Source organism: Xiphophorus maculatus, chromosome 19 (assembly GCF_002775205.1).
Source record: "Xiphophorus maculatus strain JP 163 A chromosome 19, X_maculatus-5.0-male, whole genome shotgun sequence".
Taxonomy (NCBI): Eukaryota; Metazoa; Chordata; class Actinopteri; order Cyprinodontiformes; family Poeciliidae; genus Xiphophorus; species Xiphophorus maculatus.
The window spans coordinates 19252728-19274958 of NC_036461.1; the positions used below are offsets into that span (position 1 = coordinate 19252728).

The following is a 22231-nucleotide window of genomic DNA, read 5'->3' on the forward strand; positions in this document are numbered from 1 at the left end:
ACTGACCTGCTTATTTTTAAACACATGGAGGAAAATCTGATAAAAAAATCTGACAACTCTTTCGGCAACCCTTAAACAGTAGCAACGTTTTTAATACATTCATACCGTATGAATTATTGTAGTTTTTTAATATATATATATATATATATATATATATATATATATATATATATATATATATATATATATATATATATATATATATATATATAAGAGAGAGAGAGAGACACAGAGAGGGGGGGTGTGCGTGTGTGTATAAGAATAAGGAGTTCTCCGTCTTATAGTCAGAGTAACAAATTCCTCCCGCTGCACCGTTCCTCTCTTGTCTGTCTGTCGGCGTGCGTGTGTGTGTGTGTTAGCACAGACACACAAACACGCACATACACGTAACCGCTCATCGACATACCGACACACGCTGTATCGCTGTGTAGCTCCTCATTGGCGAGCTGGTGCAGCTGACTGACTGACTGACCGACTGTCTGCTCCAGGCTCCTCCAGGGCTCCACGCTCCCACACCGGCACTGAGCCGCCAGCAGGCACCGCAGGGAGGAAGGTCCGGGGACGGGATGCTTTTTACGGCGGGGGCTCCGGCGGCGGCGACCGCTTAAAGCACGAGTCTCCTGCCCGGCGTTCCAAACACTTCTGTTAGGCTTTCTCCAGTGAAATAATGACTTCTCTCATTTGTTGAGTTCGGGAGGAAAGGAGAGGTTGCAAACAGCGCGCCGGACGCCAGGACTATTATCTGTGGCAGGATGGCTTTTTTTGATGAACAGAGCTAAAAGGAGAAGCGAAGAAAAAGCAAAAGAAGAAAAACATAAATCAATTATAAAAAAAAAAGAAGAAGAATGTTTTCAGCACTTATTTTATGTTCTTATACACAGTAATTTCTACTATCTCTTAGTTGATTGAGTTGTGACTGTTTAGTCACTGGGTCCAGGGTCTGAATTCTGCTTCAAAGTTCTATCCGAGGTTCGCTGAGAAGAAAGAAGATTGCTGTTTAGGTCTCTGTTTGAATTTCACTGCTCAGTCGAATACCCAGTCCTCCCAGTGACTCCAGTAATCAGTGGCAACCGGAGGTGAGGAAGGAGCGCACCGGAGACAGGCAGGACCATGATCAGGATCTTCCCGGATTTCAGCGTCCAGGTGACGGCCTCGGCGACCGGAGGAGTCGGGTCTGGTGGTGGAGGAGGCGGAGCCGGAGGGATGGTGACTGGACCCCCTGTTGGTCGGGTGCCGGTTCCGGTACCAGGAGCCACTAACGGGACCCCACAGGGTGTCCAGGGAATTTCCGCATACCAGCAAAGGTTAGTGGGGATTTAGCAGGACTTTTGATCTGTAGCATTATAATATATAATAGTTGTGAGGATAGAAACATATTGTTTCAAGGTTACCTAAAATGGAACAAAATGAAAAGAGTCCAAATAGTGAATAAAAATTTTTAAATTACGTTTATTGGATTTTATTCAACTCAATTCTGCACCTGTACAATCTGTGTTTTCTGAACTGACTGACCTTTGGGCATCTCTAACTCAATGGATGTGGAAAAAGGTTTTCATGAAAACATGACTATAATTTAGTATCGCCACCTGAACATTAGGAAATTACAGATAATTTTAGAATTTTTTGACTTTGGGTGAAAAACTGTTTATGACACGTTTTCTAATAACTAAAAATCAAAGAGAATATTTTCACCTGTTTGGTTTATTTTTCCCCTAAAACTGTTAATGGAGCAAAAAGAAAAAGCTAATTGAGAAAAAAAATAACAAATGCATTTAGGATATTCAAAAGCTGCTAAAATATATTATTTTGTATAGAGATTTGCTTATCGAAAAATGGGAATTTAAAATGTGCATCTGCCAAACCAGACAGATGAACAGGCAGCGTAGTTGATTTAGTGCACATTCACTGGGTAAGGCTGCAGATTGTTGATAAGTCAGTGAGAAAGGATGGATGTTTTCCTAAAATACAAGACAATTGATTAAAAACGGAGAGATGAATGTTGTCAAGGAAAATATTGCAATAATTCAATGCTTCTCTTTTATTTCCACTTTGAATCAGGATTATAACCTCTCTGTTTTTTTTTTCTCTGGATGCAAAACAAGACAAAATAAATCTCCAACATACATTATTACCCCCAAACCTGTCTGTGTCATTACGGGTGAGCTATGGAAAGCAGATATGCCATAAATCACAGCAGGGAACTCTGTGAGTGCAATGAGACGGTCTCAGCCGTCTAATCAACAAACAACAGGCAAAGAAGCTGTTATGTTTGCACTTCAAGTGTCTAAGAACACATGGTATATCTTCTGTGTTATATTTTGGAGAGTGTTTGTGCCCATATTCACGTGGGATTTAACTTTATTGACATGCGGCTCCTGATGGCCATTCATGAAAGCTTTAAAGAGCCTTGATGACAGCCTTAACTGTCTAAAGAAGCTCGTCTAATTGTTGGGTTTTGTGTAAAATGTTTTAGTGATTTACACGAGGTTTCCACCAGAAGCAGACGTGTTTTCTCTTGTCTTTATCGCCTCGTCGTCAAGCTGGCCTTTTTGTTTTTCTTTATTCGTATTTCCTTCAACAAACAGCTGGGAGCTAATATGTTTAGACATTATGCTCCGTTATCCATGTCTCCTTGGTTCGAGAGCTACCAGTAAGCAGAGTTGAGTTGTAGAGACAAGGGTCTTTCACCAAGCGGGGTATACAAACATATTGTCTCTCACTAGCTGCTCTAGTTTCACTTGTAAACTAACAGCAGGAGTACAGATGTCTACTGATTAAAGATGAAAAACCCTCAAACTTTTAAGTTTTATAGACTCCTGTAGACATTCGTCCAGGATTTAAATAATCAGACCTTGGTTCAGAGAAAGCTCTAAGCAGTGCCAAAGCTGAGGCTGAACTGTTTTGTAATCAGAACACTTTGCTTGAATTTTACTCCAATATATCTAGATAAATAGGCAAACAGTGGAAGAACTGGGGACTAGTTCAGTTTTAAATATATCTACATTTATGTATTTTGCAGCTCAGCGAAACAATCAACCAACTTTTCTGTTTCTAAGTTTTGCAGCGGCTGGCAAAATGACGAATGGAGCACATTGAAAGAATCTGTTGATGGCTTTTCTTAGAATTACACGGCATGTTTTGATCGACGGGCGAGGGGCCGGGGTGTGGGAGGGTCAGCTCCTATCGGCGGCCAAATGGAGCCCACTCTTCTCCCTCAATAGTCTGCTTTTTTCCACCATTGCAGCACCTGTAACTCTGTGTTTGCGTGGAGAATACCTAGCATGCCTCTGACCTTGACAGGTCATTGGTGCAGGGAAGGGGGGGAGGCTGGGCTTCCAGGGGCTGCAGCCTTGGGGTTAATCACACAGCACACCGAATAGGTTCTGATGAATTATACATCAAAATGGTGCAATTCAAATGAATGTGGAGGGAAACGGGTAGAAATATGAAGCAGGTGGGAGTCTGTGTTGGAAAATAATGAACTATTTCTGATTTGCAAATATGTGAGCTTAGGGGAGAATATAATTCAGTGGTCTAAAACACAGAAAGTGAGGACACGTCCATGTTCAGACTTCCATGTGTCTATCATCATCTAAAAGATCTTTATCTACAAGTACATCAGGAAGGCACCAGGATAAAGTTTGGTTTTGAAATCTTAGAGGTAGACTTTGGCCGTGGTGAGTTTATTTTATTACAAAGTAAAGCAGGTGGAGAGGAGGGAAGGGTGTGTGTAAAAGTTTGGAGACTCAAGTAATAACTAAATTCATCCCCCATCACACCTTCACCGTGTTTTTATTTATTTTTTTGGAGGGTAAAATAGTTCAAATAAGGATAATGAGCTCACACTACCAGCTCAAAAGGAGTGCAGTGAGAAAATAAAATTATCAATTGATTTAAACACACAGAGACACACGCCCGCGCGCACACACACGCAGAGACACGCAAGCTGAGTCCAGATGTTACAGTGTGGCGTTGTTGCGCCTGGGCTGGAGAAAATACTAGCGATGTGGGGTGTCCCTTTTCCCCATCAGCAGCCAGAGGAGGGGAAAGTCCTCCAGAAAAACCACAAGGACTTTGACTGGAGAGACGCTCTGCCACGGGGATTCTACGGAAACAGACGCTGCGGAAGAGGCGAGATTGGGGAGATTTGACGCGCCTGTTTGCTTTTCGTTTTTTCTACTCCGGAGCGCATGCTGGAAATTCCTGTGAAGTCTCAAAGAAACAACGCGTGTACGTGGAGGGACCGACTGAGAGACGGACAGAAAGAGCCAGGACAGAGGCATCTACGAGGCATCCACCCCGTTCCCCTTCCTCACGCCGCTTGGCATGCTCGTGCGGCCGCATCGTTTCCCCCACGAGCCGTTGTTTCCACGATCCTGAGCGCCGAGCCGAGGAAAAAACACGCGCACAGGGAGCACGCACGCGCAGATCCCCTACGTTCACACTTCCACACACAGACATGGCTTTTGTCTTAACACGCCGACCATGACGCATTGCTGTCAGGGCGCCGCACCGCGCCGCGGCTCCGTGTCCACATAGACAGCTGAGGAGGGGAAGCGAAGGAGGAGGGAAAGTAAGAGATCCAATTAATTGTTACAGGAAGATGGCGCCCACAAAGCCCAGCATCCAGCAGGACCCAACGCGGAAAGAACGGTAACACAGCTCTGAATTAGTGCGTTTTTTCCTCACTGCATGCTGCAGCTGCACAGACTCGGGCGGTTTACAGGCTGCTCCGTGTCGGCTTTGAGGGGTGGGGGTGGAGTGGGGGGGCAACCCTTCCCAGAGGAGAGCTGGGGCGTGCGTGCTGGCGCGCGCCTCAGACTGGCAGGCATGCGGCTGGTTACAGGTCGGAAACACATGACTGCTGTTGCTGCTGCTGCTCTCCTCTCGCGTTTCTCGTCTGCAAGTGTGTGTGCACCTGTGTGTGCTCTGTGCTGCTGCTGCTTAAGCATCATGGGAAACGATGTATTAATCGATGACAAATGTGTATGTTTGTGTGTGTGAACACGTCAGTGCCCAATACAGTTATCAATGCGCTACAATGCGTCCCTTAGTTTTATTAGATTATTATGTGGAGGAATTCTTCCTGCGTGCGCGTGACTGTATGCCGATTGGAACTTCACGTGAAAACACGCAGACCTCGAAATGACCTCAAAGGTTTCTCAGCGGCTGGGATTTCTGAGTCAAAACCTTGTTATTTATATAAAAAAAATTGTTGTTGTTTTTCATAGCATTTTGTATTAACAGTTATCAACCTTTAAACTAATCTCCTGAGTGTTTATTTTTAAATAAAAACCTGCGATTTTTGTTATTACATTTATTTGATTCAGGGCGTGTTGACTGCTGTGTAAAATGCAAAATTTTCACCTGTTGATTCAGGAACGAGAAGCAAAGGCTTTTGATCTAACATGTGAGGGGTGTGACAGCAGCGATGTATAACAGCAGGATGTCAGCAGTGCTAAAGACATGACAATAGATGTTCATAAACGGCAGGGAAATCTGGTTGATCATAAAGCTGCTTTATCAAGGGATGATGCTTCAACATCCATCCAGAATTCAAGCTCTGGTTGGTCCAGATGTTGAAGTCCCTCTCAAGTCAACAGTCTTCATCACTTTAAATCAACCCCACATTGTTGATCCTGCTGGAATGTTTTTTTTTTAATACAATCCAATTCTTTTAGGATGGAAGGTGTCTTTATCATTAGTGATGGGAATTTCTACTCTTTTCAGAGAGCCAGCTCTCGTATCTCGGCTCCTAAACGGCCCTTAACTTATTATCCTCTGCCGCCTCATAGACCCTGCTTTATTTTTCCAAGACCTATAATTTGCAAATAGGAATGTTTTATATAATAAATCCTTTTGCATTCAATGTTCCCTATATGAGAAGTCTTAAACTTCCTTAATTTTATGTATTTATTCTGTTGCACACATTTTTACTTTTGTATATTTTAATCAAAATGTGTATTTTTATCAAAAACACATAAACAAAGCACTGCAAACAAATCTACCGAACAGACCCATAAAAATAATTAATTATTATTAAATATGTTTAATCTTCATTCAGATGCTGATTCTCTTACTGGTGTCAGTTATATTTACAATTTTTGTCTATTAACAGAGGGATGGACTCCCCTGAGTGTCTGACCCCATCTTTGTTTTTACATAACGGCATGATCCTATATTCTCACTCGTGATTGGCCACGAGGGTGCCATGCTAATAAAAAAAAAGTTCCACCATGACTCCGGACTGCGTCCAGCGGAGCCACTGAAAGAGTGAGAGCTGAGCAGCTGAAGGGAAAGAAGGTCTCTTTCTTTTTTCTTCACTTTCTGACTGTCTCTGCCTCATGGTTTTCTCACTGCGCTGCTGTGTTTGTATCCTCGCCCTTATAATGAGGAACAGCTCTCAGTGAAGAGCTGGATCCCATCGTTCACTTCTACGAGCTGAAACGTTCGTGACTGAGCCATCACTACTTGCCGTCACCCTAATCTTTAGCTCCCTCCACAGACTCAAGTTGAGATGTTTTGTCCCACTCCAAAACATCAATATTTGTAGTCAGAACAAAAGTGTTGGTGGCCTGGTAAAAACCAGGCCTCTGTTTGCTTTGTGCAGAGGCTCTGACCCTCAGCTTCCTCTGCTGCCTTTGTTAAATACTGTGAGGATTCTGGGTTGTTTGAGTTTTTGGTGTTTGCATTTTAACCATTTACTTCTTTGTGTTCTGCTTTAGTTATTTGTTTTTATTTAGATTATTCTTCTCTAGTTGTTTGTTTACTTATGTCCAGGCAGCATTTATTTCTGTGGATTGCTCAGGTTTTCTGTAAATTCCCATTCTCTGTTTCGGTTTGTTTCTTCACCTCTCCGCAGCTTTCCAGTTTGGTCCCTGTTTCGGCTGTTTGTCATTTCCTCATTTGTCTCTACCTGCTCCTTCCCCACATGCATCTGTTTGCCTGTAATTAATTTCTCCCAGTTCTTTGTCCTCTCCACTCCTTCAGGTGTATAAACCCATGTCCTTTTGTTCTCCACTGGTTCTTTCTGTTACACACCATGGATGATCGCCTCCTTGTTCCTTCCTGATTTGACTTTTTGTAACTTTGTTTTTGTTTTTTGTGATTAAAGCTCAGGTTTTATTTAACCATCTGGCTCCTGTTGCCTGCATTTGTGTGCAATAAAATCAGCAATATGTCAGATACAGCATGAAAAAGCATTCATTTTAATGCACAAGTAGGCCTGTCGCGATAAACGATAAATCGATTAATCGTAAGATAAATTAAAACTATCGACTTCATTTCAATTATCGGCATTATCGTCTCTTCCGGCCTTTTTCTCTTTCTGTTGATGACACCAAATGAAAAAAGGCTCAACTCCGGTGCTCTCCACTGACTCCTCCCTTCCTCATTTCCTTAGTGTAAAGCCCAGCGCACACGACACCATCTTAGAGCTGGCGGCCGATAGTCGGCCCATTTTCAAAACCTGACAGACCACAAATTAGCCGACAGAAATCCTAGGTATAACAGTTCCATCGGGTTCGTTCCTGCCCTGTGGTGTCCAACAATGGGCACAAAATAATGGCTACAAGTCCAGTGAACTAATTTTAAAACCAGGCATTAATCAATGCATTACTACAATCTACCTGCAATGCATGTGGCTAGTGTCAGTGTAAAGTCCTGACTGAATGAAAATCATTAGAACCTGTTTACTTCACGTTAACGAAGAACAGCTGAAAAGTTACCGGGGTTTATCAACTGCGGTAGCAATTTCGCTCCAACTCCTCCTCTTGTCATTTCTATATTCTTTGCATGTTGAATAAACATTAATGTTGTTTCCATGTCGGCTGGACTTCGGGTTGCTCCGTGTCAGCTGTTTGGGATTCCCCGACGTAATTTCCCATCAGAAAACACTGAGGAGAATCCGTGCTTTCTGATTGGCTACCTGTCACATTCAACAGGCTGCGTTAAGATCCCAGTCGGGGAAAAACCCCTGATTTAGATCGGAGCGGCAACGACGATCTACCATAACAAACCACACAATCTTAGAAAGACCAACGATCTAAGATTGTCATAAGGGGAAAAATAGGAGCAAAAAATCATATAGTGTGAATTATTGCATAAGGTAGTCGATGTGCCCGTCTTCTCTATTTAAATCTAATTATTACTGAAGGGCAACATAATATACAGACTTCATAATCTGCACTCTTTTGGTTGAATGCAGTATTTATTTCCACTTTGGCTTTATGTTGTTTAGTTTTTATTCAAGTACATTTATTGTTAAAGGAGACTGAGAATCCATTTTATTTTTGTTTTTGGTTGTTTTGTTTATTTTGTTTATCAGTTCCAGTGTTAAATATTCTTTTGAAAATAAAGTGTATCTATCTTTGGCAGGAAATCACATGCATTATTACGTCATTTCCATTAAATCAGTGTAAAAAGGTCTTCAAACAATATTATTGCTTAATCGCAATAATTTTTTGAGACAATTAATCGCTCAGCAAAATTTGCTATCGTGACAGGCCTATGCACAAGCAATATGATTTGAGTTTGAGTACAGTTGACCATACTGCACTCGTGTTGAGCATTTGATTCAACTAAATCATCTCATACAAACTCTAAACCTCAAATAGAGGTTCCTGTTAAACCTGTTAAACATTTAGAATAAGGGTTTTATTAAGTCCCATGACATTTATGTCTAATATTGTGAATTGTTTGACTTATTTCAATAAGGGCCTTTATTATTTTTTGTAATTTAGTTTGAAATATCTGAGTATGTCTGTGGTGTTTTGTTTATTTTTTATTGCAATATTAGTAGATTAGCAAGAGTCTTTTGTGTTGAGTCATTTATTAGGTACTGTGTTCAGATCCACCTAAAAAAATTCCAACACGTTTTTGACTGCAGCTGAGGTTGGGTCAGTTCTCCTCTCAGACTGGCAGTCTTTGTGCCATCTCAAATGAACAAATACTGACTGATTTCTTCTGACTGCGAATCAAAGGTATAATCAGTCAAAAAATTACTTTTGAATCCTTGAAAAACATTTAAAAACTGTTTTAGAGCATAAAGTGTTGCAAGTTAATGTTTCAGCAAATTTTGTTAAATATGTATGCATAAAAATAAGAAGCAAGTGAGTCAAAATACTTTTAGTTATGTAAGTCTTTGATTGGTGTTTTTTATGCACTTTAATCAGCTTAAAATTCACCTGTATAATTTCAGGAAAATACTGTATGTAGTCGTGATTTTAGTTCTGAAATTTGGTATGCCACCTATAATTTAACGTAATTTTTCTAAATATTTTCTTTCTTTACCATTATAAAATATCTGAGGATTAGCATCTTAGCATCTGTAATTAAAATATGCATAACATGTTTTATAGTAAGAGCCTACATGTGGTCAGTTAGATTATCTAACAGACCAAAGGAGTTATTAACACCAAGAACCTGAAAACAATTGGCACTTCATATATTGTAAATAGACTTTATAAACTAACACATATTGTAATATCACACTGATATCACAGTTCAATGTCTTGTGCAGATTTGCTAATTGTAAAACATTTTCTCTGAGGATCAAAAAGATTAAATCAATCCCAAAAATGTAAATTTGTGAAAAAATATATTTATTTTTTTCTGAAATGTTCAAAAGCCTACCTTTTTTTTGTTACTAGTCATGAATTTAAGCAAAGCAAAAACACTCTCAAACAAAACTGTTGATATTATAATGAATCCTGGAAATTTCACAAAGTAGCTAACAGAGACACACTAACAAATTCAGGAAACTAGTGTGCTACAGCTGCCTTACAGTTGGTCTGTTTGGTCTGCTTATTATTTAATAGTTATTTTTCTGTCCTTGGTTCAAAAATCTGCTAACTTGGAAACAAACAATAAAAATATGGTGATATTCAGGGGAGGTAGAGAGTTCATGAACTAACACAACTAACATGGACTTACACAAGACAACCATCACACACATTACCTAGACAAGAGTAAAAATATCCTGTCAAAACTAAACCTGGAAAGTTAAGACTTTTTTTAACCTTTTTTCTCTTTTTATGGATTAGGATTAAATCCCGGGTGAAGACTGAAAATTATGTCTTACAGCTCAAATTTCATATAAATAGGCACAATGCATTGCTTTTTACAACTGAAGTCAAAGGCATCAGGTCGTTTCAAAGCAGTGGTTTACCAGCTATTTATTAAATATAAATGCTTTTAAAGAGCAAAAAAAATGATTGAGAGGTTATAGTTCAAATGATTAGAGCGGAAATTATTCAACCCACCTCTGTTTCAGGCTGCTCAAACTCTTTCATTTATACTGAATTGAGGAAACAGGAAGTTCTCTGAACTGACGAGGGGAAACTTGTATAATTTTTATGAGGTGCATAAATGATCTAATAATACATTTTCAGCTCAGGTTCATCCAGTGATAACAGACATACTGCCTTTAGCCCTGATTGGAGAGGTCTTCTGATGCAGCAAGAAAGAAATGTGTTCCTCTTTACACACATTGCCTTTTTGCTATTTTCAGTATGCACACATCTTATGTGCTGGGACTGTGATTGTTCAAAATCATAGTGGCAGCAAATCTGAATTCAGAGCAAGGAGAGAAAAAAATAGCATAAGTTGGTGAGTCACCAAAGAACATCAAAGAATGAGTTTATGCCAAAGTTACAACCTTATGGGGGCTGCTGCTCCTACCTCTGTGTGGGACTGATGGCTACCCTGGGCTGGTGCCTTGTGTCCATCTGCTGGGGTCTTCCAGAACCAAGTTCTTTGCTGTTCTTAGGCATTGAGTCTTCCAGGCCTCCCATTGTTTCCACAGTAGTGAGAAGCTCACTTACACATACCCTCAAAACCCAAACACACACACCGACACACACCATCTGAATGTTTGAAGGTCAAACAAACACGGGTTATTATTACAGCAATGTGGTCTATGTACTTAGGCCTGCAGTCTTGATTTAATAAAAGCAATCATTCAATTAGGATTACGTCCTGCAATATTGTTTTTGTAGAGCAAATCTACCCTGGCACATGTAGGCAGCCAGCTTCTCTATGAAGTTCGCCTAACATGCCAAAAACTGGACACGTGAAAAAATGAATGACAGTAGACTTCAACAAATGATTTTATGTCAGACGGACACTATGTGTGTTAAGCTCAATTTCTGCTGCTGTAAAAGCTCCCATTTTGTTTTGGGCTGGTTGAATACTACAGGCAGCTGGATTTGGACTTTAGCTCATTTTTTCTTTGTGCCACTGTGATTGTCTTTGTCACTGTAGCTAAAAGACAAACCCAAATGGTCCTACATAGCAGAGTTTGATGAAACTTGGGGGTCCTCTTAGCTTTTTTTATACTACCGAAAATTGTGCTGTGGAGAGTTCCACTCTCAGAAATGTTCTGCATTTGTAGACTATAGGTATCTGTTCGATATGTGTTGGTTGAACAAAGAAGGGCTGTACTTGTATTTCTTGGTACAAATACAGGTACTGTTACCCCCTTAGTTGATGCTCAAGAACAGAGACATACAGCAGTCAGTGTGGCCTCTTGATCAGTAGTGTCACTCTGCTAGCCTGTTTCCAAATTCTCAGTGGTAGCTAACAGCTTTAGAGACTGACTTCCATTACTCCCTCATATATGTGCCACAGCATCAAAACATCAAAACAATAGATTCAAAACATAGATCTGTAGCAAACTACAGATCAGCTGTTTTATCACCTAGAAGGACAAATAATAGCTGGCAGTGTGCTGCTTTATGTATGTCTGGATTTGAGAACAAATAGCAGTCTCTTACCTAGGTGTAGACACGTACTTAAAACTGCAATAATCAATTTTGTCATTTAGAAAAAAAAAATAAGCAGGAGAAAGCAGTAGTGGAATTTTTTTCATAGTGGTCGGCTGTAAGCTAACGGCTAACGGCTCCGCTGCCCAGCACCAAGCATCCCACAGTCTGTGTGTCTTCATTGGGTCAGATTAGAAAACTGGCTTCGCTCCCAGCAAATTGCATGTAACTTATTGACCTACCAACACTCCTGTTATCTACTATACTTCATCAAACTTTCAGTGAAAACTATTTAAACCTATTTTTACATTGAAGGTTAAGGTATTAAAATGAATTTTGTTTTTCTTGAAGCAGTGGTAGTCTTTATTTTGAGGCAGTCAGGACTGATGATTCTGTATGGCAGTATTTTTATTGAGACATATTTCATTTAAACCCAAGTAGTTTGGATAGTTGTTTCCTCAAAGCATAGGTTAAATATTACTTCATATTCTCGCACTCAGTCCTTACAGACAGTCATTTGCATGATAAAACTAGGATGTAGAATTGAAGAAGACATAAGTGTAAGAAAAGAAGACATAGCCCAAAATGTGGGGAAAAAAATGACAGGGCAGAGCCAGAATCACAAAGAAAAATGTAAAGAAGTGCTAGAGATCAGACACTAACTGTGACTAAGGGGAGCAGAGGCAGTGAAGGAGAACAGAGAGAAGTGGATGAGTGAAGGTCGAATCACTCATCGACCTGATTGACTCTCACTGGTGCATCTCTCAGGATGACTCCAACTCATCCTCAGGCTGGATAAGAACCTCTTAGAGCCCAGCAGGAGAGCTTGCTTCACTGCCCCAGAGGAAGCAGGTGGTGGGGAACACCTGCCTGATAACCTGATGCTGGACTGAATGTGTGTATCTTATGGGTGTGTTGTTTCTCAATGTAGTTCTGTTTTAAGAGGAGTGTTATGAACTGGAACATAGTACTGTTAAAAGACCTGGTGATCACTACACAGACCAGGACTCTCTGTCAAGTGAGTCACTGCAACAATTTTGTATAGACATCCATGCACAACTTCAAGTTCCATTCCATTACAAACAAAGGCCCCACAGAACATTAAATCTCCGTCATTATATGATCCAGAAGGTATATCCAGTGTGATCTCCTTGTTATAGCAGAAATGTTAGCAATCAGTACCAATCCAGAAGAGTTCAGTTCTTATCAAAGCACAAAACGTCCTTCTATCTTTCAGTGTCCCATGTTTGGAGTTCTCTTCCAAAGTCCAGTGAACCTGGCTCAGTGTGAGAGATGTCGGAGTACTTAATATATTAATGGAAGTTAATAAGTTATTAGCAGAATAGAGAGTGTTTAGTTGATGGGAGGTTTATCTCAGCCGACATCCTCGTCCAGGAAGGTACCGCACCTGAACAGAACGCCAGACCAGGTGCAGCTAACATGGAGAGAGAAAAACTGAGAGAAAACATAAAGTTGAAGTAACAGCAAATAATGCAAATTGGAGTAGAAGAAGAAGAAGAAAGTAGCAGAGTGAGGAAGAGTGATCAATTTGTCCTCCAGTTGCCTAAACCCATGGCAGCAATACGATAGAGTTTTGAGGTTCTACTTAGAACCTGGTTATGATCCAGTGCCTTAAATGTGAATACTAGTAAGTTGCTTTTACAATTTTGTTCTGTGTAACTTGATTTGACTTGGACTGTATGGAATATTATTTGAATTAATCTGTATGACTGGATTAGAATGAGTTGGATTGATCTGAATTGAAGGACTTCTCTTATTTGTTGTTTAGTATAACTCCAAATTATTCATGGAAAATGTGCCTGGTTGTAGACTTTTTTTGTAGAGCATAACTAAAATATTCTAAACTAAATGCAGCTTTGGGAAGCTGAAATACCCAAAGTGTACCCAAAGCCAAAATGCTACTTGACACGCTAGTGGCTGGGGTTTGCAAAGCAGACAAACCAGGAGAGGCGTTCATTTTTACTACTGATTGGCTGCACCGTAAGAGAGGACATGTTAGCATCTGCTGTAGTGCCAAGAGGATTTTCATACATTAAAATAGGCAGTTATAAGCGTTTTTAGCAGGGGTTTCAACTTTTCACAGATTTCAGTTATTTGTAGGTGGATATAGTCCACTGTGTCATGAATTATAACAAAGTGGACTACTTTCTCTTAAAAAGGCTGTGACATGATATGCCTTCAAAATATATTACCTGGCTATTACATCACTTCTTATTCTGGTTAATAATTTTGCCTTCACCTTTGAAGGTTCTTATCCTGTTCTAGTCACATGTGGAAAACAGAAACGGACCTTTAATATCTGCTGCCAGAGATGAGAATTTCATCCACAAAAAAGACAAATGTTTTCTCTCTTCATACCTGAGATGATATTGTCTTTACACCTGTGCTTTGAAAAACTGGATAATGACCATTAGAAATATTAGACCATCTCCATGTATAAACAGACAGACAGATACTTAAAATAATCTTAATTGTTGTATGGATGAATTCATCTAAAAATGTACACCATAAACTTAGCGAAAAATTGTACTTGGCCATTAAAGTTAGGCCTAGTTATTGATAACAACTGGGAGAATTGAGTTTAAAGTAGTTTATATACTCTGTTCATTTTACCAACATGTTTCTTCTGACTTGAATCTGTAGGTGTAGCTGTATATTTGGCTGAGAGCAATGAGGCATTATGTCTTATCAGAAAACCATGAAGCTCATCTACAAGGATACAGGATCAACATGCCAGTGGACATTAAGCAGTAAGCTGCTCCGCAGTCATAGCAACAGTTTTACTGCTGAAACAGCAGAAATTACATTTCTATTCATAACTGAAAACAGTAAGCTTGCCACTTTTGCAAATTAAAATAAAATTAGAAGCTGATTATGAAATCCATTTCTTAGTACAATGACAACTATTTTATGCCTGAATGAATAATTCTGCATGAGTTCAGTCAAATACTTGACTTGTAAAAACATTTTTTTTATATATAGAAGGGTTAAGATTAAGATGAGCCAAAGACCAAAATGAAACCTGTGACTCAAAAAGAGACACTGTGGCAGTGAGTGTTGGCAACAATTCAGAAATAGCATAAACACACAAACTTGACCTTTTTTTCCAAATGTTTGTCCTTCCTCCTCCCTTGAGACAAAGCATCTGAAAAATGTCCAATTTCCCCGTTCTGTCGAGAGAGAGATGGAGGAGCAGCTGCTCAGGCTTTGGGTTGCTAGGAGCTTGTGGATTTTAAAAAGTTTCTTCTTTCTTAGCATGAAAAAAACTAAGATTTGTTGTAAATAACATCAAGCAAAGTAAAATCAAACAGCTGGAAGGTTTTGTTTCAGATGTGGTGTTTTGGTCCTGCTTCAATTTTGAATTTGACAGATTGATTTTGTGCATACTTGCATGTAAACATAGTTATCAGACAGGAAGGAAAAATGATTTGTTGGTAGCTGATGTCTAAGTGAAAATAGTTTTTCATTTTCAGACAGAATTTATATTTGTCTTTGGGCTGGAATTGCATAGGAAATGTGTCTGGTCAACAATTGAACCTGAGCAACAACCCGTTGTTACGGAACAAAATATGGTGTCGATTTCTTGCAGAACCTCTGTCCTGAATGCTGAACTGACTGAAATTGTAAATAATGTTGCACAGCATGCAAACAAGAATATTACAAGATGCTGAAAACATTTTGTTGGTGATGCTTTCTTGAAGTAACATATTGTTTTTATCTACAATGCATGAGCAGTTTCATCATATGTACATTGTTCTTTTTTGTTCTAAGCCTCTGCTTGAATATCTTTTGCCACTCTAGAGCTATGATTTTATATAAGGCATTTGAAATTATGGTGTACTTATTGCAATTTTCATTTGTTTATTTTTATTACTTTAAGTAGCAAAATTAAGATCAAATAATAGATGGTTAATAAAAGATTGTTTGGCAGTGCTAATAGCATCCTGTAGTGAATTTTTTGCATCTGGAAAATAAGCAACAGAGTCAGATAGACAAAACTTTGCTTATGATTCGCCAAACCACGTTTAGATGAAAACGTTTCTAGTTAATATACAGGTTTTCTTTTGAATCTAGAACCTGTAGATTTGTTGAAATATATGATAATCATTTAAAAGTTTATTAACTGTGTGAGTGTGTCTGGAGGAAGTTTTCCATACTTATATGGTTTTAAGTCTCCGTCCTCACTGCTCCTACTTGCCTTCTTTTCCTTACTCCCGTCTCTCCTCTGCTCTGCTGTGTCTTCCTCCTCTCCAGTACTGTCGGAAACAGAGGATGTAATCAGCTCAGACCTGCTGACTAGGCAGCTTCTTACCTCAGTACCAATATCTACCTGTCCTTGAAAACACACACTTCAATTATTCTACACCTTGGATTGGTTAAACACACACATCCCTACAAACACACACACACACACCATGCTGCACCTTTCCTTTATTGCTCTTCTGACTTTTGTATTATTTCTTCTCTTTTCGTCAGTTCTTGCCATTGTGTTCTTTTATTTTGACTCTTTTATAAAAAAAAGTCTGCTACTGCATAATGTTTCTTTCTCTTTTCTTTCCTTCTCAGTTATTCCCATTTACATGACTCTTTTAAAGCTCTCTGTGTTGAACTTGTCCAGTCTCTCAAAGTACTGTCACTTGGTTGGAAGGACATGTCAGATGATGAATGCAGCAACTGCAGATGTCTTTAAAATAATTGCTTGTATTGACGGAAGTACAAAAGGTGACCTCCACCTCGGTCAACATGAACTGCTCATTTGGTAAACCCACGTTTCTGCTCACACTGTAATTCACTTCTAAAGCAGGCTGTAAAATGAAAGTGGTAATAGAATAAAAAAACTTAAAGGTGTTTTGTGGCCTTTATTGACAACAGACAGACAGACAGGAAATGGGCATAGAGAGAGAAAGGTTCCAAGGTTGGGAACTAAACCCTGGATGGTGTATTGAGGATGGGGTACCCCGCTACCTCTACACCACCACCACCACATTCCATCAAAAACTAGAAGACTTATTATGTCTAACCCAATTTTTCAAGATCAAGTCGACAACAACTCTTCTTTGGACATTTTGAGATTATGTTGGTGTCTCTGACATTCCTTTTCCTCTCTATGTTGACACAAGATACTTTTGAGTGTTCATATGGAAGTCGCCAAACCACCAAGGATCATTGTGAAACACCATTCAAAATGAAAATGACATTATCATCAGTTAATGTTATGTACCGACTGTCCAGGTCCAGATAGACTGATCTGTGATTAATGATTAGTGCCAGACTCTGTAACTCTGTGCAGCAGTTTTCTCACAGAAAACTTGGCCAATTTTCTTAGAAAATGAGTCAAAATAAATATAAAAACCTCCAAACAAATGAAGACAAATTTAAACTACTATGGCTATAAAATAGCAAGGGCTGCTGCAGCTGCTGTGTGTGTGTGTGTGCGCGGGGGGCTGGGGGGTGTTTTGTGTTTGGTTGTCACAAAAGGTGTTCAGCCATGGCAATGTGTTATGGTATTTATACTGTTTGCATGCCATCTAATCACAGTCTTGTATGTTGTTGTTTTTTGTTTTTTGTGCAGTTTTAAAAATCTGGGAACAAAGTGAAAGCTGCCTCTTTTCTATCTTCCTGTCTTCCTGCTCATGTCTCCCTCTCTGGTCTCATTACCTCTTCTCATCTCCTCTTTTGCCCTGGCACGGTCACTTTTTGCCCCTGTAGCCAGCAAGGAGACCCAAGGGTGAAATCACTATTGATTATTCTGGATTCCAGGAGCCGGTGGGGGAGGGAGGTAGGCATGGGAACGTACAGCTCAGTTAGAACAATGCATTGAGGAATTCATTAGAAAAACATAATTCCACCAAATATAAATATATACATATGTCAGATTGAATCTATAGCTGAAAAATTATCTGCAAATGTATAGTCCTTTTTTATCTTTATTATTGACTAGGTAAATATTTTTATGAGTTTTTAATTAAACGTGCAGTTGCAGTTTTCTGGAAGTTTGTTCCAGATTTGTGGGGCATAGAAACTGGATGCAAATTCTGCATGTTTGGTTCTGGTTCTGCTCTGCATCCAGAGAGCTCTCAGTGCCTTTGAACCGACACTTCTGGCCTGTGATGGGATTCACAGACATGCTGCACAAGGGAGCTGTACACAGTGTCAAACTATACAGTCAATGAAGGTTTATTCACTGCTTTCAGTTACATTTTGGGCATCAGAGCAAACAAACAAAAAAATGATGAGACACACACAGTTTCTGTAAGTCTAGTTTCATTCTGACTTTTTACTAAGGCTGCAAGATATGTCAGCACTAACACCGGTGTCGGCCGATGTTAGTTATTTTTTAACATATTGTATCGGTCCAATAAATCAAACATCCATCTTGTTGCTGTGTGTTTTTGGATGGGGAAGGTTGGAGATTGGTCATGTGGTTTCTGCTTGGTCATGTGACAGTGATGGTGATGCAGTGCTGAACTGTGGGAATCTCAACTGAAGCAGAGAAACAGCGGTGTGGTCATTTCTTTCAAGGTGTTGAAAGGGTAGTGAAATATACAGTATATAATATCATTAAATATCAGTTATCAGCCATAACAACAAAATTAATGTCTGAAATCAATATTGACCCAAATCTTCGGTGCATCCCTCCTTTTTACTAATTAGGACTGTATTATGAAAACACATTTAACTGGTTGTTGATCTCCTTGCTCCTGCACACTGTTTTGTGATGTAGCTGTTGTAACTGGTGTGCTCAGAAAGCAATTGAACTATGTTCGTACTAGAACCACTTGGGTAAAAATAGCCCTCAGAAATACACAAAAACAGTGCATGTGCAAATGTTGCACTGATAAGAAAACGTTAATAAGTCAATGCTTCACGTCCTACACACTGACATCCACTGTTGTAATGAATTCTAGTCTAGATGATTAGGACAATGCTTGGCTTGACAGACTCGTTCTTGCTGCCAGTGATGGATCAGCTGTGTGTAATTTCATGCATGTATCCTCTGGTTATAAATGTCTGTGCTTATTCACTCACTTGACTTCTGCCCTGTTCCCATATGGTTATACACACACAGACACACTTCTGTCCAGTGTTTGCTGGACATACTGGACAGTGTGTCCAGCACATTGTCCAGTGTGCCTGTCAAGGTATTTACAGGTAAATGGAAGTATGCTCATAGCCATGTAGGTGTGTTTTCCTGCTTGGACAGAGGCAGCATAACATACACATGCCGCTGTTTTTCTGTTCAAAACCAAGAGAAAATTCTGTCATCCTACCAATATGTCATTCTCTTAGGTCTTTATAATGACTAAATCACAAGATCTGGGGCCTCGTGCATAAAGTGTGTGTGCGCACAAGAAATGTGCTGCGCCATATTTTACGCACAAGTCGACATGTATAAAAATTAACTTTGCGTCACAGTTTGCGTAAATATACGCACACTTTGTCGCTGGCATGAAAATGTGCAGCAGCCACGCACATTTTCTGTGGACAATATCAAACTACAAAGCACCAAAACTCACCTAGATGCACTGCAATCTGACTACATTCGGTGTTATCTAGACCAAGAAGCATCAAACCCGATGTTTCTCATGATTTTAATATTTTATTGTTTAAACGTAAACGATTGAATTGAACCGCATTTATCCTCAGCCAATAAGCTAGCATGCACACAAAATAAAGAAAATAAAAATAAAAGTATGTAAAAACCTCGCTAGAATGTAAATAGTACTTTTTCTCAGTTTTTGTCTCATAAAGATGTAACGCATTGGTCCGTGCGCCGAAGCGCACGAAATGCATCTATGGGGTCATTTCATTGTCACTAAAAGAAGAAAACAGGGTTGGATCAGCAGATTATCTCAAACCTGCTGATTAAAAATAATCATCAGGTTTGATTATTTTTAAGGTGATCAAGGTGTGTATGCAATCACACGTCTATAAGTAGCTGCGCAACGCTGTGTAATTGAGGAGTGCTTTGGCTCTGATGGAGAACATCGTCATTGGGAGGATTCAGAGGGAGCGATTGATCAGAGAGCATATTGATCTGTTGAGAAATGTTGATGGTGGTTTATTATCGTTTAGATTAATCCAGACTGATCATCCTGGAGCTCTGAGCAAACAAAAAAGAGCCGTTCGGTACCGGTACCGGTCCAGCTGCAGTCATCCTTCAGTCTTTGTGATCGCGCCTTATGGACATAAAGCATTCTAGTATTTAGAATAAACGTCCGCACTCCTCACTCAAATGACTCTGACACGCTGTCTGTCTTTAAATCCCGGCTGAAGGCGCTACTGTTCAAACAGGCATTTCCAGGATCTCTTTATTTTTTTAATTTGGATTTTTTTTTTCTTCAAAATGTATTTTTATTTTTGTGAGGTGACATTATGTGTCCTCAAAGCACCTTTTAAATAAAATATATAATAATAATAACTATTATTATTATTATAATTATAATAAATACTTATACTGAACAAGGACGTTGCCATGGTTATTTCTTCACGTGGTGGCAGACCTCCGGGTATTTATACTACCTGTATTTATGGGTGGCCACAGGGCGGACCAACAGCTGCGCTCTATTTCCCGCAAATTAGAATTTATAAAGGAAAGGTGCGCAGCCATGTGCGTGCGCACGGCTTTATGCATCCGATTGTTTTTTGTGCGCCGCACTTTTGTAATTTTTTTCGTACGCCAAGTTTTAATGTGAAAACTGCTCACTCTTTTTATGCATGAAGCCCCTGGACCTTTTCTAAAAACTTATTTCATAAATTTGTTCCATAAACATAGTTAGTTTAAGCTCACTAACTATGTTTAGCCCGAAGAAATGTCAAAGTCTTCAGGCTAACTTGTAGTTGGGATAATTTGCCAGTAGGAAAACAATCTTAAAGTTGAAGGTCCAAACTGTAATCAAAGCAGGAAGGTGAAATTTCAGATAAAACTGTAATTGATAGCTTGTTTCTTTCTTCCAAAAGTCATTTGATCAGTGACAAAGTCAGCTTCAAGTTCATCAGGACTGGAAATACAAATATAACCTTTAAGAACTTTGACATCAAACTGTGGTTATAGAGTCTTTTAAAGTTTTCTCATATGAACTTAGTTTCTGCTTAAATACAACATGGCAGCTCTGAGTTTCAGGTATGTGGAGAAATTCAAATAATTACAAGAATTGGCAAGGTTTTTTTGACAAATAAAGTCAAAACATTGGATTCCTCCCTTTAACCACCTTAAATGTTTCTTAATTATTTCTTGAACTCACAAGCATTAACCACCCTAAGCCCTCATCCTCTTCCCCTGGAGTCCCACAGCACAGGATTTATGTAGGACTTCTATCTATCCTATTTGACTATTTGTGCAAAAAGTTGTAAATTGTGTCCCAGGGTTCAATAGTACCAATCAGGCATTTTCACAGTATAAAAAATTAATTTTCACCCCACAATAATTTCAATTTTGATTTTTTTTCCTTTTTTTTGCTGTGAAGTCTCTGTAATGTTTGTTCCAAATGAATATATTTGTGGGAAGTTACATAAAAAAGCAGGATTCTAAAAGTGTGGAATTACAGTTTCTCCAAATTATAAATACTTAGTGGCTTTAAGCTCAAGCTTTCTGAATCTCATCGCATCTCCAGGCTTTTTGAGCTTCAAAGAAACCTGGAACTAAAACTGTTTCATTTTTTTCATCTGAAGAATAAGGATGTACAAGTTCTGTTCTGAAGAGCTACTATCCTGCAACTTTCAAATGCATCTCATTTTGAAAACACCTGAATCAAACGGCCAAATCCCCCCATCAGCATTCAGTCATTCAGCTCTGCAGAGTCCAGAGGGGTGGCAGAATGAAACCCTTATGTTGTGATGCTTTTCTCAACACTCAACGACATGAGATCAGTCATTTCCATTCACACACCGAAGGTGGCAAGCTACTGGATAGTAGCTACAGCTGCTCTGGAGCCGTCTGACAAAAGTGAGGCTGCCATGCACTGGCGGTCCTCTGACCACCACCAGCAGGCAGGACGGGGCGGGAATCAAACCTGCAACCCTCCAATAGCAGAAGGAACTCCTGCCTTCATCACTCTAAACTTTAGTTCAGGGTGATGTGTGTAGAAAGACTTGGCCTGTTTAAAAAAAAATCACAGAGCTAAATTACTAAAACCTTGTTATGTAAATTAGAGAATTATTGACTTGACTATATGACTTCTGGTTCTCTTGGCAGAACTGAATTCCAGTTTCCACTAAATCAAGGTAGAAATTGCTGCTCATCATCATAATCCAGATTTTATGTTTTGAAACGGTTTCAGTCATTCAAAATTTGTTTGACTTGAAACATTTAGATAATTGTATTAAATATTGATATTTGAGAAAAATTTGCCATCTGAATTTAGACTTAATTTGCACACTGTGGGCAAGTGAGTGCGGGTGTGTGTGGGTGTGTGTGGGCGCGCGTGTGTGTGTGTGTGTTAGAGGTT

At 39.4% G+C, this 22231-nt stretch overlaps 1 protein-coding gene across 3 annotated transcripts in view; it reads left to right on the plus strand.

Annotated features, from left to right (window-relative positions):
- The first annotated feature begins 313 nt into the window (after positions 1-313).
- The window catches only part of npas3 (neuronal PAS domain protein 3), a 268530-nt gene continuing 246612 nt past the window's right edge, over positions 314-22231 (plus strand). For 2 of the 3 annotated variants that reach the window (XM_023352224.1, XM_023352225.1), the window contains exon 1: positions 3968-4653. In XM_023352224.1, coding sequence (XP_023207992.1) covers positions 4604-4653 — 50 coding nt within the window. In that variant the 5' untranslated portion in view covers positions 3968-4603. Of the gene's footprint in view, positions 1305-3967; positions 4654-22231 lie in introns of those variants that run through there. The other variant, XM_023352222.1, reaches the window with a different exon arrangement.